At 38.8% G+C, this 18,633-nt stretch overlaps 1 protein-coding gene across 7 annotated transcripts in view; it reads right to left on the bottom strand.

The window, feature by feature from the left end:
* LYST (lysosomal trafficking regulator) overlaps positions 1-18,633 on the bottom strand; it is a 175,453-nt gene that overhangs the window by 64,810 nt on the left and 92,010 nt on the right. For 6 of the 7 annotated variants that reach the window (XM_044942046.1, XM_025284538.2, XM_025284539.2 and 3 more), the window contains 9 exons: positions 15,440-15,571; positions 12,681-13,308; positions 11,810-11,987; positions 9,935-10,104; positions 8,350-8,580; positions 6,028-6,194; positions 5,010-5,162; positions 2,248-2,406; positions 1,135-1,326 (listed from right to left, as the gene is read on the bottom strand). In XM_044942046.1, coding sequence (XP_044797981.1) covers positions 1,135-1,326; positions 2,248-2,406; positions 5,010-5,162; positions 6,028-6,194; positions 8,350-8,580; positions 9,935-10,104; positions 11,810-11,987; positions 12,681-13,308; positions 15,440-15,571 — 2,010 coding nt within the window. The remainder of the gene's footprint in view (positions 1-1,134; positions 1,327-2,247; positions 2,407-5,009; positions 5,163-6,027; positions 6,195-8,349; positions 8,581-9,934; positions 10,105-11,809; positions 11,988-12,680; positions 13,309-15,439; positions 15,572-18,633) is intronic. The other variant, XM_044942047.1, reaches the window with a different exon arrangement.

The raw sequence follows: 18,633 nt of genomic DNA on the forward strand, positions 1-18,633 counted from the left end.
TAGGCATTAACGTTCATACATAAACATATAAATCATTAGCTCCTGTAGAAGTGCACCCTGAAACCACAAAGTTATAGCCCAACATTATATATCAGAATGGCTAAAACTGAAAACAGTGAAACTTCTAATGCTGGTGAAGACATGCAGAAAACTGGATCACTCATACATTGCTGGTAGGAATATAAAATAATACTGCCACTCGAGAAGTCTGGCAGTTTCTTAGCAAGAACAAAACACACAACTATCATACCACCTAGAAACTGCACTCTTTGATATTCATCCCAGAAAAGCAAAGACCTGAGTTCACACAAAAACTTTCACATACATGTTTATAGCAGCTAGCTCTATTTGTAATAGCCCCAAACTGGAAAGTACCGAGATCATCTTTCAACAGGTAAATGATTAAACTGTACATCCATGCTATGGAATATTACTTACCAAAAACAAAAAGGGAACAGATTATTGATACATGTAACATCCAGGATGACTCTCCAGAGAATTACGCTGAGTGAAAAAAGTCAATCTTACCCATACTGTATGGTTATATGCTGTATGATGCCATTTATTTAACATTCTTCAAATGATGAAAATACAGAAATGGAGAACAGACTGATAGTTGCCAGTGATTAAGGAAGGGGCGGGTGTGGGAGAAAAGTGGATGTGGCTCTAAAAGGCAACGTATAGATTCTTATAGTGATGGAAGTGTTCTTTTTCTTGAGTGTAGTGATGTCAATATCTGGGTATGATACTGAACTATAGTTCTACAAGATCTATGGGGGGGAAACTGGGTAAAGGGCACACAGGATCTCTCTGAAGTATTCCTAACAATTGCATGTGAATCTATGACTATTTCAAAGAAAAGTTTAAAAAATATATTGGAGGTGCTATACTATTTTAAATTTCAATGGTCAGTATAGGCCAGCATTTAACATATTAAAAAGTAGAATTTTATTCAAGGATACTGGGTCCCAATAAATTATTTTACTAGTATGGATACTAAAAAATTTTTAATGCTGTTAAAAAAGCTGAAATTTAGCCAGTTCTCTTTACCGTCTGAGCCACCAGGGAAACCCCTCTCTTAAATTATTCTCATTTCAATATCTGAGCAAGAACATATTTATTTTCTAGTCCTACCTTGATAAACAATCCTGTTAACTGCAAAAACGGTGAGCCTCTGCAACCTCTGTGCAAGCTCTGTTTCAGTCGCCTGGACAGGGTTCTCTTGGCTCATTCTCCGTTGCATCATCACATGAAGTTCATCACTTGCTACTGAACGCATTTTCATCAGAAGAGAGTCAGTTTGAGCAAGGAGAAATTTTCGAGGACCTTTAAGTATATAAATTAAAATCAAGTGCTGGAGTTAACAAGGATCAAAGAAACCATTTCTGCTATAACTTTTTGATTATCAGACAATGAAAATAACTTTATTTAATTCAAAGGTAATTTATACAAGGAAAGAGAGTGATTAAGAGAAAGTGATGTTTTTCCCTCTTTGAAGAAGTGCAACAGTACCTCTGATTTCAAAGTCCTAAATAACAATGCTACAGCTTGTGACATAGCTTAGTAGGATGGATATCCTTTGGAAAAATTTTAGTCCTCTGAAAAACTCAATTAGAAGGGTGTATATATTCAAACATTTTCAAATACCGTTTCACTTCTTTGTATTTCAAAATAATCAATAGATTTTTAAAAAGCATATCATGTTTTAGCAAGAACATTACTATTTTTGGGTAATTAACATTGCTGAAATGGCACCCCACTCCAGTACTCTTGCCTGGAAAATCCCATGGACGGAGGAGCCTGGTAGGCTGCAGTCCATGCGGTCTCAAAGAGGCGGACACGACTGAGCCACTTCATTTTCACTTTTCACTTTCTTGCATTGGAGAAGGAAATGGCAACCCACTCCAGTGTTCTTGCCTGAAGAATCCTATGGACGGCAGAGCCTGGTGGGCTGCCCTTTATGGGGTCGCACAGAGTCAGACACGACTGAAGTAACTTAGCAGCAGCAGCAGCAGCAGCAACATTGCTGAATTTTATAAATTATTTTTGAGACGTGTATATAGTGACATAGTAGAAATCAGTCAAATACAGTGGAGAACTCAGAAAGGAGAGTGTAATTTCAGTAATTTATTATTAAAATAATTTGAAACATGCATCACATGTGATTCAATCCTACGAAAAGCATTTCCTGAGAAAGGTTTCCTCAGGCTGAAGAGGCAGGAGCAGCTTCCTGCACCATTACTGCACCTGCTCCAAGAGGCACCCCCCAGGGAGTGGATCCAGGAGAAAAGGAGGTAATTGAGTCTTGATTTACTGGATTGAAGAAGGGCATCGGAAGATGACCATAGGAACCAAAATGACGTCTTGGTAGGTGAGGAGTAATGGAATCCTTCATTGGAACTGAACCTTTTTTTAAATTATGAAAGCATATATCAAAGTCCACAAATAGCCTCTATAAACATTACTTACAATAGGATTTAATGACTCATCCTGCAAGATATTGAAACATTTTAATAGCATTTTAGATTGTCCAGTATTTTAGGTAATCAGTATTTTTATCAGTTAATACAGCTTGGTGTGTAGAGTCACCTTTGAGACAAAAATGGAGCAAATACAAAGAAAAATTCATATCTGGGATATATTCAAGGATAATATTATCAGATTATGTTCTTAGTTTAAACAAGTTATCCTAATCTCTGATACCACAGACCTGGAAGGAGTGGGTGTGAAAGGACACAAAAAGATGGGTGTGGGGCCCCATCTAGCAGTGACTAATTCTAGGCCTTGGTAGATCTGTGACACGAGGAAGCTGGACTGGATGACTGTCAAGGTCTTTTATCAAGTTAAAAATTTTTAGGATACTATAAGCCTCATATATGTGGCTGGAATGTGAAGTCAAGTGGGCCTTAGGAAGCATCACTATGAACAAAGCTAGTGGAGGTGATGGAATTCCAGTTGAGCTATTTCAAATCCTGAAAGATGATGCTGTGAAAGTGCTGCACTCAATATGCCAGCAAACTTGGAGAACTCAGCAGTGGCCACAAGACTGGAAAAGGTCAGTTTTCATTCCAATCCCAAAGAAAGGCAATGCCAAAGAATGCTCAAACTACTGCACAATTGCATTCATCTCACACACTAGTAAAGTAATGCTTAAAATTCTCCAAGCCAGGCTTCAGCAATATGTGAACTGTGCACTTCCGGATGTTCAAGCTGATGTTAGAAAAGGCAGAGGAACCAGAGATCAAATTGCCAACATCCGCTGGATCATCAAAAAAGCAAGAGAGTTCCAGAAAAACATCGATTTCTGCTTTATGGACTATGCCAAAGCCTTTGACTGTGTGGATCACAATAAACTGTGGAAAATTCTGAAAGAGATAGGAATACCAGACCACCTGACCTGCTTCTTGAGAAACCATTATGCAAGTCAGGAAGCAACAGTTAGAACTGGACATGGAACAACAGACTGGTTCCAAATAAGAAAAGGAGTACATCAAGGCTGTATATTGTCATCCTGCTTATTTAACTTCTATGCAGAGTACATCATGAGAAACGCTGGGCTGGAGGAAGCATATACTGGAATCAAGATTGCTGGGAGAAATATCAATAACCTCAGATATGCAGATGACACCACCCTTATGGCAGAAAGTGAAGAAGAACTAAAGAGCCTCTTGATGAAAGTGAAGGAGGAGAGTAAAAATGTTGGCTTAAACCTCAACATTCAGAAAACGAAGATCATGGCATCTGGTCCCATCAATTCATGGCAAACAGATGGGGAAACAGTGGAAACAGTGGCTGACTTTATTTTGGGGGGCTCCGAAATCACTGCGGATGCAATCATGCAGCCATGAAATTAAAAGACGCTTGCTCCTTGGAAGGAAAGTTATGACCAACCTAGACAGCACATTAAAAAGCAGAGACATTACTTTGCCAACAAAGGTCCATCTAGTCAAGGCTATGGTTTTTCCCAGTGGTCATGTATGGATGTAAGAGTTGGACTATAAAGAAAGCTGAGCATCGAAGAATTGATGCTTTTGAACTGTGGTGTTGGAGAAGACTCTTGAGAGTCCCTTGGACTGCAAGGAGATCCAACCAGTCCATCCTAAAGGAGATCAGTCCTGGGTGTTCACTGGAGGGACTGATGTTGAAGCTGAAACTCCAATACTTTGGCCACCTGATGCGAAGAGCTGACTCATTTGAAAAGACCCTGATGCTGGGAAAGATTGAGGGCAGGAGGAGAAGGAGATGACAGAGGATGAGATGGTTGGATGGCATCACTGACACAATGGACATGGATTTGGGTGGACTCCGGGAGTTGGTGAGGGACAGGGAGGCCTGGCGTGCTGTAGTTCATGGGGTCACAAAGAGTCAGACACGACTGAGTGACTGAACTGAACTGAACATTAGGATAAAATCAAATCTCCTTAACGTGGCCCATATGAACTGGTCCACGCCATCCTGTAGCACCTCACCTGGTGGCACCATCTCATCAAGGACTACACTCCAGCTACATGGCTTTCTTTCAGTTCTCTGAACAAGCTTAGCTTTTTGCTACCTTGGCACCTGTACATCAGCTGTTCATTCTGCCTGTAACACTCACTGACTTCTCTAATTCCTTTCTCATCCCTTGTATTGAAACCTTACTTCCTCAGAGACTTCCCTAACCCTACATGTAAATCAGGTTGCCCTGCTCTATATGGTCTCTATTTCTATCCTCTGTATTTCTCTACCATTTTATGGTATAAAGGTAGAATTTGTGTCTTTCTTAATCCTTCCATCTTTAACATTTAACTCAGTGCTGGGCACATGGTAGGAGCTCAAGGGATAACTGAATGAGAACAGCACTGAAGAGAAAGCTAGAGAATAATCTCCTCTTGGAGGAAAACCTTCTCAAACACGACAGTTTAACTTCTGAAACAAAGCAATGTTTTAAAATGTGAGTGATGTAAGAATATAGGAGAGTCAAACTCCCTTTTATTTATAATTAAGTAAAATATTATTTAAATACTCACCAGCAATGCTCTTTCGCTTTTGAAACATTGTATGATGGGGAGCAGAAGGCGACTGAAGTGAATCTGTAAGGTTTTCAGAGTCATGATTTGCAGTGGTCCTTATAAATTCCATAGCAGCCTGGAGAACTCTAAACTGTAGAGCAACAGCCATATCTAAAAACAGAAGATACTAGAATGTTTTCAAGCTATGTGATTGTAATCGAGTTGCCTTTATATTAATACTAATACAATATCAAAACTGTCAATAATATTTTACTAGACATAAATTTTAAAATTTTGATCATGGGTTCTTGGTGGTAGTAAACATTTTTGAACTGTCTTTAAAAGCAACTTTAAAGCAAATTTCCAAAGGATCACTATAAAAAATTCAATGGAAAAATACTAGCTCACAAATGTATTTCATTTCATGTAATTGTCTTAAAAGAATAGGCTTTTTAATACAGAAGGCAAACGTTTAACCAGAAATTCTCACATTTTTCTGCCCCATATTCACTTTCATATTTGCCACCAAAGAAAATTAAAGGGTATTATTAGTCAACATAAGCCTTTTAGTTCTACTTGGCAAGAAAAATCAGCAGCTTCTTTAAATGACATGTTGCCAGCTATTAATTACATCAGGGCATCACTTGTAATTTTTGCCATTTAAAAAGGCTTCTTTTTATTTTTTTTTATTTTATTATTTTTTTTTGGTCTTTCTTTTTTTTTTTAATTTTATTTTATTTTTAAACTTTACATAATTGTATTAGTTTTGCCAAATATCCAAATGAATCCGCCACAGGTATACATGTGTTCCCCATCCTGAACCCTCCTCCCTCCTCCCTGCACTGGGACGACCCAGAGGGATAAAAAGGCTTCTTTTTAAAGCCAGTAAACAAAGTTAAGGGTGAACAATTAGTAAAACAGTTTTCTCTCCTCTAACCCACTCTCTCTATAGAAGCCAGAGAAAGAGATGAGGCTCTAATAACAGTTTTGGCTATTATACAACTGCTCCCCCCAATCCATAAAAATTAAATCTTACTTTGGGTCCTCTTGTTTTTGCTGTTTTGAAGATATCCAAGCAGTACAATAAGATCTTCAATAACTCTAAAATACTGTGAGCCTGAGGAACTGCAAGCATGAATTGCAACTGCTATGAAAAGTTGCTGTATATCACAAGCAAGTAATCTGTATTCATTCAAAGGAATGCTAAAGAAAAAGAATAAATAATTTAAGGCAAAAAGAATTGGTTTAAATTCCTGTTCTGTTAGCATGCATTCATTCATTCATGCATTCATTTGATATTTATCCATGCTTACTCTATGGCAGGTCATATGAACTACAGGCTAGGGACAGATAAAAAGACAGACTTTGACTCCTGTCAAAATTCAGCTTGCAGAGGACCAGACAAGTGAACAGATAACTATAACCAATAAATGGTGGTAAGTGTAACAACAGAGACTAACACAAGATACTGTGGGCATGCACCACTAGGTTCCCAGCCACCAGAGGTTCTATGGGCATGAAGAGGTATATTCCGAGGCTTCTCAAAGATGGTGACTCTGAATAAATTAATTGACCTCTCTGAATCCCACTTACACAAAGTATGGTTATTTTAAGGGTTAAAAGAGACAAAGGTTTAATCACTCGCATGTGTGCCTAGTTGCTTCGGTCATGTCCGACTCTTTGCTACTCTATGAACTATAGCCCTCCAGGCGCCTCTGTCCATGGAATTCTCCAAGCAAGGATACTGGAGGGGGTTGCCATGCCCTCCTCCAGGGGATCTTCCTGACTCAGGATTGAACCTGTGTCTCCTACATCTCCTGCACTGCAGGCAAATTCTTTACCAATGAGCCACTGGGAAGCCCACATTAATCACTTATAAGTACCTAATAAATATGAATTAGTTACTTCTGTCCCTCAATTTTTAACCTTGATCATCCACCTCAGTGTGTGATATTAAGCTTCCCCATTCCATGTTTTCAAAATCAAGCAAGAGTTAGAAATGGTAACTTTTGAGGCCAATCAATAGAGTAGCGTGTACGGACATTCTGTAAGCACAATTTACTTAAAACAACAGCAGTAACAAACAGCTCTTAGAAGGAGCCTGCTGGTACTCTTTCCAAGTTCTACCAATTTCATGTACTATACTGTAATCAAGACTAGACGTTTTGAGGAAATACAATACTTTGTATTTCTCATCTGCACAAGACACAGACCCTAAATAAGACAGGTGCCCAGTGAAAACTGAACTAAGCTGACTACGAATTCTCTCTTGTACCAAGAGAGTCTCCCTGGCCTAGTGAGTCTCCCGGGCCTAGAGAATCACCGAGGATATGCTCTGCCTTCTCTGCAAAAGTATATTAATATTTAATACTTTAACATGCAGTAAGATGGTGCTTCTGAAGATTTGTAACATTAATATTACGCTAATAAAAATGTTACACTGTATATCCTAAATGAGGACACCAAAGGCACAAAACCCAAATAAAAATATAACCTCCTGATATATTTTTCAAAATTGTTAATCAATCTGGTGGGCAACCATTTGCCAATGTACTTCTGACTGAGGGGACATATGTATACTTCTGGCTGATTCAGTTGATATATGACAGAAACCAACACAACATTGTAAAGCAATTATTTTCCAATTAAAAATAAATAAATTAAAAAAAGAAATTCAGTATGGTAGTTAACAGTGGGAGAAAACAGTGGGTAGGAAAAGTGGGAGAGTATGTTGACTGTAAAGCAGAGACTTTTGAAGTGAGAAGATTCAGCCTCAAGTTCTCTCTTTACTAGCTATATGATCTGCAACAAGTTATTATATCTCTCAAATTCTAAAATTTCCTATTCCAGAGGGGGATAATACTTTCTATAAGACCACAGTGGAAGCTTAGTTAATATATCTGAGGACAGGTAAATTTGTTCAGGGGCTTCCCAGGTGGCTCACGTGGTAAGAATCTGACTGCCAATGCAGGAGTTGCAGGTTTGATCCCTGGGTCAGGAAGATTCCTCAGAGAAGGAAATGGCAACCCACTCCAGTATTCTTGCCTGGGAAATCCCATGGACAGAGGGGTCACAGAATCGGACATGACTGAAGCGACTGAGCACACACACAAATTTGTTCCTTGTTTTCAGGTTCTAAATACCTAAATGTAGGTCATATAAATATCTTTTTAAAAAAAAACAAACTTTATTGAAAATGATGGAAAATATACCCTCTCAAATCTAATCAGATTTGAAGGAAAGAAATTCTTTGAAAATATTATGGAATATCAAATGCTTTAAAGTAACTTGCTACTAAAGTTTTTTCTTTTCCAAAGTTGTTAATCAGAGGTAGTTTTAAACAATGATTTAAACTTACATCTTTTCTAATCCATTCAGGGTTGCTACTGTATTACATAACACGTAGAGTAGACCATTATCCAACAACATATCTGCTACCTTAGAACAAGAATTTAATATTTGGAGAAGAAGTAAGAGAGCATTATGCAAGAGCACATTGTCATATAAGGAGGTCTCTATTAGTCCCAGTATAGGAATGACAGACCACTTCTGAAAAAGTCCCATGTTTTTCACATCTTCCAGATCAAATCTATAATAAATAATACACAAGAGCATGTTAGAAGCAACTAACCATGAAATAAGGAAAAAATGATTGCAAAATTGGCCATTTTGTTGATCTGATTTTGAGTTCCTGTATACTATTTGCCCCTGTGATGGAGGTTATGATTTTTCCAGCGGTCATGTATGGATGTGAGAGTTGGACGATAAAGAAAACTGAGCGCCAAAGAATTGATGCTTTTGAACTGTGGGGCTAGAGAAGACTCTTGAGAGTCCCTTGAACTGCAAGGAGATCCAACCAGTCCATCCTAAAGAAGATCAGTCCAGGGTGTTCCTTGGAAGGACTGATGTTGAAGCTGAAACTCCAGTACTTTAGCCACCGGATGTGAAGAGCTGACTCATTTGAAAAGACCCTGATGCTGGGAGGGATTGGGGGCAGGAGGAGAAGGGGACGACAGAGGATGAGATGGTTGGATGGCATCACCGACACAATGGACATGGGTTTGGGTGAACTCGGGAGTTGGTGAGGGACAGGGAGGCCTGGCATGCTGCAGTTCATGGGGTCGCAAAGAGTCGGACATGACTGAGTGACTGAACTGAGCTGAACTGATGGAGGGAAGTTATTGATGTGTTTTACACCTCATTTTCCTTATCTGTCAAGTGGTGTGTGATGATACCTGGTCTACTTTCTTCTCAAGGCTGCTGTGAGAATCAAATGAGATGATGCAGAATTGCTTTGAAAAAGCCAAAAGCTTATGCAAATGAAAAGCAATATTGTCGATGCTACAATTAATAGGTCAATTCCTTGATGTCTGAACTGGCCTACTTGCAAACAAGTAGCAGACACTTAATAAAAAGACACACTTCTCTCTACTTTATCAGATATAGAAATAACAGCTTAACATTTCTGCCAAACTTTTGGCTTGGGAGAAAAATGTTCTTTAAGTTTTGCACTTATTCATTAATCCATGAGCATAACGCCAGGTCAAAGCTCAGGAGTTGGTATGCTGGTTTACTCTTCTCTCAGATAACCAGCATCCCTGAGGGGAGTTCGGAGCTTGTCTATGGATCCCTCATGTAATCTGCTGCTGAGACTACGGGGGCCACCTTCTTCTCAGGTTAACACCGTATGCCAAATCTTAAATATCACTTTCTTTCATTTGATGCAGCATTTCTTTCTTTTCAGTGCCTAGCTAGTGAATGAAATGCAAAGGAAGAAGTTATAAAAAGAATATCACATGGAAAATAATAAACTGGTTTACCTGGAAAATGACTTCTAGCAGATTTTTTCTAAAAGTGATAGAATAATTTTAAGAGTCAGTTTAATAAATTTTACATTTAAGAAAAAAGATCCCCAATTCTGGTGAAGGGAAGAATCCACTTACTCTTCATCAAGGCCAATACGTCGGCCAAAGAACATTTCAATGAAGCATTCTAATAATTCCTGAGTTCCCCGATGAAGATACAACTGGTTGGCTAGTAAAGAAAACCCACGATTCTTCAGAAATTTATCTTTTTGTTCCTTGGATGCTCTATTAAAATATGCATCTAATAGCTAAGGAAAAAAATTAATACAATTTAGATAATATATTAAAGTTTTATATAACATATACAAATCAGACAGTGTTCTATACCTGTAGTTATAAGTTGTTTAACTTCACGTGTATAGAACATACAAAGCTCAAAAAAAAAGGGCCACCTCTTCAGCAAAACAAACAAACCTAAAACTTTCTGACTACTATAGAATGCCAATGATGCTCTGTCTTGGAGGTCTTAGGTAGCCTTAGTTGAATATAAGTAGAACATTTGTGTCTGATTCTGAAAAAAGAAAGATTAGTCAACACTGTACAATGCTTTCTCTCAAAGAACAAAAATATATATCCTAAACCTGTATTTTTCTAGACTTCCTGACATTTTATTTATTCTAAGCATAGGCCTAAATTTTTACTCTTTCCCAGCGTCTTAAATGTAACATGTATATAATCAAAGTAATTATTTTTCCTTCCAAACTCACTTCTTTCATGGTTCTGGTCTTAGAGCACAGAAGCACCATCCTCCTAGACTTTAAGGCTGATCTCACTTTGGGCTTTTCTCATCCTGATTGCCCACGTGTAATTAGCAAAGTCTGTCTCCTCTATTCCAGGGAACGTCTCTCAAATCTGTCAGTCCTTTGACTTCCCACTTCCCCAGATCAGGGACTCATCATCTCTCCCCTGGATCACAGTGTAAGCCTGCGAACACAGTGCTCCCACCTCTTTCCCCTGCGATCACTCCCTTACAGTGGTGATAAGACTATTCTTTGCTAAAACACACATCTCTTTACTGCCCTACTTAAAATCTTTCTAAGTTTACAGCATAATACAAAATTATGAATGCTTTTGCATGAATCCTGCCCTTGTTCCCCCATCAGAATTATTTGCTTTTCCTATGCTCCCATTCTTCTTTATTAAGACTACCACTGAAGCACCCATCACAGAAGCTCTTACATTTTACTTAGTTGTGTATATGTCTCTCTCCTACACTGGTCTATAAACTCTTGACTGCAGGGGCTTATTCCCTTTTATATCCCACAGAGCAACTAGCCCAGTGTTTTACACATGACATGGAAGCTAAGTAATTACTGGGTTGAACTGAGACTGCTTACACAATGTCCCACATCAAATTAAAACAGTGGGATTCTTTGAAGACCATTTCAAAGGGTTGTTTCCTAATGGGAACCATTCATAGCAAACCTTTATTCACTCAATAATGTACTTAGGACCTTTTATACATCAAACACAAGATGCCTACCCTCATGGAGCTTATATTTCAGTGTGGGAGAGTAATAAAAAGTACATAAATTAAAAAGGTAGTTATAAGACATAACTAGGATGCTATTATAAAACAAATGAGGAGCAGGGCTAGACAGAAGATGATTAGGGAAAATCTCTCTGAGAAGGTGACATCTGAGTTTAAACCTGAAGTTAAGTGTCTAACATTTGACAATAATATACTCAGGAGAGACCTCCAATGATCTATGCGTTCCTTCTAAGTAGTAGATTTAAAAAATACACTGATACAAAGTAATATATGGAGGAAGGCTTAAAATTGGATGATAATACATATAAAAATTGGGATAAGCAGTAACAAATTATATCAGCTCATGATGCTTAAGAATAAAATAAGATTTCAGGTCTATTTGAATACATATATTCAAACTTTAAAGTACACATATATTTATTCTTCCAAATTAAAGCAACATATTTAGTATTTGCCCTTACTTTAATAACTTCTTGTTGTACAGCAGGTGATGGGTGGTTGACGAGGACTAAAAGTGTATCTGCTTGAATGAGCCTGTCCATCACATCTTCCAGCATAACATCAGGCAGGATGAGAAGAACTCCACTTAAGAGTTCATACAATCCACAGCATATAGGTACCAAGCAGTCTTCGGTTACACTAAAACAGAGACCCACAAAGGGTCATAAACACAGTATCAGGGGAAAAAAAGTAGTGCATCATGATTACCTTAAGATGAGTAGTAATAATTTTCACATGTGAAACATAAGCTTATAAGGTTTAAAAATGTTTCCTGATTTAACTGTGATTAACAAATCTGCCATCACTTTTTAATCACCAGTAGTTTTTAGATATATAGTCTACTAAACACTAGTCTGCTCTACCTCTGTGATTTCCAACTGCCACTTGTGCTGTTTAAACTATTTAAAAATTCAGTTGCTCAGCTGCACTGGCCACACTTCAAGTAAGCATGTGTCTTTTGCAGTGGACAGCACAGGTGAACATTTCCATCACTGTGGGAAGTTTCACTGATGGTGCTGATTTGGGGAACAATAATAAACCATATAATTTTCCTAAACTGAAGAGTTTTTCTCTAATAATTATATGGAATTAAATTAACCATTAGATAATTTTTTCTCCAAGAATTATTTATAGTTTAGCCTTTAGTTAAATATGGAATTATCACCTAGTATTAAAGTAAGGAGAAAGGCATCTTTGCTTGTTGTTAACATACACGTTGTACTGTTACAGAATACAGAGTCACAGAATAAAGAGATTCTACAAGTACAGAAATTCTTCAAAGAACAGTTTAAAAAAAGGGAGGAAGTGGCTGTCACACAAAAACACATGTACCTGTGAGCACCGGCAGTTCGGCTGTGGTGGGGCTCATAACCAAGGGAAAGAGCGAAGTTTTCCCAGTCGTCGGCGTTCCTATCAACACGACTTGGCCACCGGCCGACAGCCGCAGAGCCGTTCTGTGAGGGGAAAGCTAGCCCCAGGCTGGCAATGGTGCTGTGGCTGCGCTGGAACGAGGCCAGTCCCTTTAGGTAAAGAGGTCGGCGTGGGCAGGACTCGTCCCCAGGACTGTCGTCGTCTGATCTGGGCTCTGCTCCGAAGTCTTTCTGATCTATGTTGACCGCCGGAAGTTCCAAGGCTCCTTTTGGGACATCACTGACAGAGGCTTGGCCCAAAAGGGCAGCTTCCGTTTCACAAACCATTTTTGCAGACTCACAGCTGCTGATGAAGGCGTCTTGTTTGCTTTTTTCCAGTGTCTCAGAACTCCTCAAAGGGCTCCATTTCTCTGGCTGGGAAGCAACGCCATCATCTACAAAACTCTGTAACTTGTCAATACTACAACCCAAACTTCCAGTCAGTTTTCGCGGCTTTATGTGAGGGGAAGAAGTAGGAAATGCTGGGAGGCTTCTAGAACGCAGCATACTGGCAGTTACCTGCTTTGGAACAGCACTGGAAGAATTGTTTCCTGGTAAGAGTAGACAGGAAAACAGCACTGAAAAGTCAGCTCAGTGGGATCACTTCTCTTTTGTACTGTCAGTCCCAACCACAGAAATATCCCATTTATCCAGTGATGTTCATGAACACATATAGGATAATGACTGTAGTGACTAATGCTTAAAATTTGTGTTAAAACTATTTTTGTTTCAACTACTTTTAATTAAAAATTTTCCAAAATACCTATCTCTTGTTTCCTTAATAAAATATAATATTGACTGAATGATTCAAAGTTACTGGGATGAATGGTCCTAATGAAGTGAATTAAGTGAAAATCCATTTACCTCAGGCTAACAGTCACTAGGATGCAGTTTGTTTTAGATTTTTTTTTTTTAATGTGGACCTTTTTTAAAAAATCTTTTTTGAATTTGTTAACAAAATGTTTCTATCTTATGTTTTTCATTTTTTTTTTTTTGGCCACAAGGCATGCAGGATCTTAGCTCCTTGACCAGGGATTGAACCTGCATCCCCTGCATTAAAAGGTGAAGTCCTAACCACCAGGGAAGTCCCAAGGAGGCAGCTTAACACAGTGGAAAGAGTGTTGGCTTTTTGATGAGACAGTTCTGTTAGTTAGGTGGCCCTAGGTAAATAATTTAATTATATGAGTGTTCTTTTCTTCAAAGGTAAAATAAGCACATAATAAATATGTGCTGAATAAACAGCAGTGATAGCCGTACTTGGTGTTATTATTATCAGGCTAAATGTCCCTAGACTGTTCTCTCACTCCTCATTTCTGCAGTCACTTTTTGCTGGTATTATTAAGAAATAGTTTTTCTCTTCTTGCCACAGCTCTCCAGTTTTCTGCTCCTCATATTCTACACAGAAGGAGATGAGAAAAATCACTCTCATCCTTAGTGTATGGGATATAAATGAATGCTCCTGAAGGCGTGGTCTGTGGGCCAGGAGCACGGGTATCAGCACCGCTGTGTGACTGCTGGAAATGTACATTCTCACGCTCCACCCCAGACCTACTGAATCAGAATGTAGAAGGCAGGGGCCCAGGGATCTGTGTTTTAACAAGCTTTCCAGGTGATTTTTTCAGCCTCTAAAACTTGAAAAGTACTGATATACTGTAAATAAGGACTGAATGAACTGCTTAGAGCTCAGGCTCTGTGGCAACAGAATAGCTCCATAATTCAGAAGTTCTTCCTAGTTATTTCTGGATTTTGGCTGGAGGAATAAGGCTGCCAAAGGGGTCTGTTCAAATGACCTGGAGAAAATGGGGGCATGATTGTACTAGAAAAAGTTTCAGAATGATGCTCAATGATTTTAAAAATTACACATCCTAAAAAATTCCAAATAAAACTAATTAAAACACAGCCTTAAAAATTATAATACAAGGCCATAAGATGTGCTAGGGAATAACAGAAACTCTTTGGGAGAGAAAGAAAATTGGAGCTTAATACCCAGATACTTTCACCTACTATCCATGTCTCTATCTTACTGGCCTATTTAATAATTTGTATCAGAGCTGGAGGTGGGACCTAGTCTTTCATTGGCTAGTGAAATCTATGCTGAAAGAGGAAAACAGGCAGAGAAAACTTGGGGATGATGAAAAAGAAACCAGAAAGATAGGAAGTTTTCATAGAGAGTGGGAGACTGGAATTTCAGAGGTGGGAAGTGTTCTTTGATGATGTTCAAGATGGACACAAGCAGACTGGAAGGTAAAGTAGAGGGAAAGTCCCCAGGGTCAAGGATCGCAATGAGGCTGCAGTACGGATGGCCACTCACATGGTAAGTGAAATTGTCCAGAATGAGTTCAGATGGAAAGGGGACAGCAGTTTTTGAAGACAAAGTTTTTGAAGAAAATGAGAAAATAAATCAGAAGCCTAATGAAAGACTGATAAAGGTGGACAAAGAATTCCAGAATAAAATAGCATGAGCCTCATCTATCTCCTAAGCTCTCCTGAGAATTACTTGCTATACTGAGTGTGAGTTACTAATATTAGAAAGTAGTAAATGGAATCCTTAAATATATTCTGTAATTTTAAAGTTTAGCTTTCCATTTATTTAGTCTATCAGGTTGTGCAAACATGCATCTATATTCAGAACTAAATAAAAAAGGGCTACACTTTCATTATCACTTTTGTTTGTTTGTTTACCTTCAGGTGGTGAAGCAGTAAAATCTGATGGGCTTATTATCATAAATCCAGGGCTAGTAACAGACTTTCCTCCACTGCTAGAATGCCTCAAGTACATGATTGATTGTACTTTTTCCTGAAAGATCTTGCCATCTAGAATCAAAATAAATTTTGAGAAAATTTTTAAAATGGGTAAGACAAAAATACAATGTTAAAAGCAAGTCATTAAATACAAACATGTACAAAAATATTCAAAGACAAAAAAATGGTGTACTTTATGCACATTTTGATATGTGAGGATACTGTACAATTTCTTAGTTTAGATTCTTTTGTTAACTAACATTAGCTATATTAACTTCTATTTTCTTTGAATTCCAACTGTACTTATAGTTATTTCTATAGTTTAACAGCTAACTGTTCACTTTTTATATGCTAACATGATCTTTCCAAGGAGACTGTTCATTTCTTCATTACTTGAGGGAAGGTGTATATCTTCTGTTTTTACACAGCCCCAGTATGACTCCAAAAATTAATACAACCAGCTTAATCTTCCTTTCTGAGCTTCATACTTCTAAATTCAACAGCTTGATTTCTTAAATGCAACACAAATGCAACAAATCTAAATGTGAGTCATCCTTCTGCCCTAAATTCACTCCTGCCTTGTTCTCTGGTTCCCATAGTAGAAGTACCCGTTTCCCATGCAGGATCTGGCAGCCACCCTTGACCACAACCTTTCCTTTACCCATGTCAAGTCAGTCTCCAGGTTCTACTGACTGTTTCTTGAACTCTTCACATCCCTAGCACAGTGCTATAATGCAGGCTTTTATCACCTCTCACCTGGATTATCATCGCAGACTTCTCAATGATATCCAGGATGGACATCTGGCCACCCTCAAATCCTCATAGCTACCAGCATTCTCTCCATCAAATGGTAAGCTCTGCTTAAAACCTTCCAGGGGCTCTCTGTTGCCTCCTTACCACTCTGGACAAAGTCCAAGTTTCTCATCTAGAGCAATCTCCATGAGCTGTCTCCATGCCCCTTTACCAGCCTTCTTCCTTACATTAATGTCAGCAACACCAAGCCATTTGCTTTGCCTGGAAGGCCCTTCCCTTCAACTCCTAGTCAACTCAGAGCAGGTATCTCCTCCTTCAGGAAACAGCCCCTTGCAATGCACTGCTGTGCTTTCTACATGTTATACTTACCTGTTTATGCCTGTCTTCCCTTTACTAGACTCTAAGACCACATTTTACTCATCTTTGCAACTACTCTGTGCTACCAGAATCTTGACATTACTTTATTCACGAGATGTTTGCTGAACCTAATACAAAGTCATGCTGTATAATTTCACTTGGCTTTTTACTGCAGCTGTATCATTTTATTCACTATTACATGGCTTAAAATGGCTGTTTACAATCAGTTCCCCTCTCTAAATTTACTATTTAGCTTTCTCACACTTATTCTCTGGCTTGCTTTCTTACCACATCACATTTTCTTAGTTCTTTAAAAAATCTGATTATTCCATTTAAAAAAAAATACTGAGATTATTCTATCTTGTTCCATCCTTTAAATAGTATTACCAATAATTCTATCCTTAGCTTCCTTGTTTCTCCCAACACTTTTCTTCAGTGGTCTCATCTGTTCCCTAAGCTTCAACTCACTTCTATGCACGTTGTTCCTCTATGCTGAATTTTATTGTAAAAACTTAGGTGGCGGTGAGGAGATACACCTCATCCAAAGTAAGGAGCAGTGGCTGCACTTTGCTGGAGCAGCCGTGAAGAGACACTCCACGCCCAAGGTAAGAGAAACCCAAGTAAGATGGTAGGTGTTGCAAGAGGGCATCAGAGGGCAGACACACTGAAACCATACTCACAGAAAACTAGTCAATCTAATCATACTAGGACCACAGCCTTGTCTAACTCAATGAAACTAAGCCATGCCTGTGGGGCAACCCAAGATGGGCGGGTCATGGTGGAGAGATCTGACAGACTGTGGTCCACTGGAGAAGGGAATGGCAAACCACTTCAGTATTCTTGCCTTGAGAACCCCATGAACAGTATGAAAAGGCAAAATGATAGGATACTGAAAGAGGAACTCCCCAGGTCAGTAGGTGCCCAATATGCTACTGGAGATCAGTGGAGAAATAACTCCAGAAAGAATGAAGGGATGGAGCCAAAGCAAAAACAATACCCAGCTGTGGAGGTGACTGGTGATAGAAGCAAGGTCCGATGCTGTAAAGAGCAATATTGCATAGGAACCTGGAATGTCAGGTCCATGAATCAAGGCAAATTGGAAGTGATCAAACAAGAGATGGCAAGAGTGAACGTTGACATTCTAGGAATCAGTGAACTCAAATGGACTGGAATGGGTGAATTTAACTCAGATGACCATTATATCTACTACTGTGGGCAGGAATCCCTCAAAAGAAATGGAGTAGCCATCATGGTCAACAAAAGAGTCCAAAATGCAGTACTTGGATGCAATCTCAAAAATGACAGAATGATCTCAGTTCGTTTCCAAGGCAAACCATTCAATATCACAGTAATCCAAGTCTATGCCCCAACCTGTAACACTGAAGAAGCTGAAGTTGAATGGTTCTATAAAGACCTACATGACCTTTTAGAACTAACACCCAAAAAAGATGTCCTTTTCATTATAGGGGACTGGAATGCAAAAGTAGGAAGTCAAGAAACACCTGGAGTAACAGGCAAATTTGGCCTTGGAATACGGAATGAAGCAGGGCAAAGGCTAATAGAGTTTTGCCAAGAAAATGCACTGGTCATAGCAAACACCCTCTTCCAACAACACAAGAGAAGACTCTACACATGGACATCACCAGATGGTCAACACTGAAATCAGATTGACTATATTCTTTGCAGCCAAAGATGGAGAAGCTCTATACAGTCAGCAAAAACAAGACCAGGAGCTGACTGTGGCTCAGACCATGAACTCCTTATTGCCAAATTCAGACTTAAATTGAAGAAAGTAGGGGAAACCACTAGACCATTCAGGTATGACCTAAATGAAATCCCTTATGATTATACAGTGGAAGTGAGAAATAGATTTAAGGGCCTAGATCTGATAGAGTGCCTGATGAACTATGGAATGAGGTTAGTGACACTGTACAGGAGACAGAGATCAAGACCATCCCCATGGAAAAGAAATGCAAAAAAGCAAAATGGCTGTCTGGGGAGGCCTTACAAATAGCTATGAAAAG

This window comes from Bubalus bubalis, chromosome 4 (genome assembly GCF_019923935.1).
Source record: "Bubalus bubalis isolate 160015118507 breed Murrah chromosome 4, NDDB_SH_1, whole genome shotgun sequence".
NCBI classification, from domain to species: domain Eukaryota; kingdom Metazoa; phylum Chordata; class Mammalia; order Artiodactyla; family Bovidae; genus Bubalus; species Bubalus bubalis.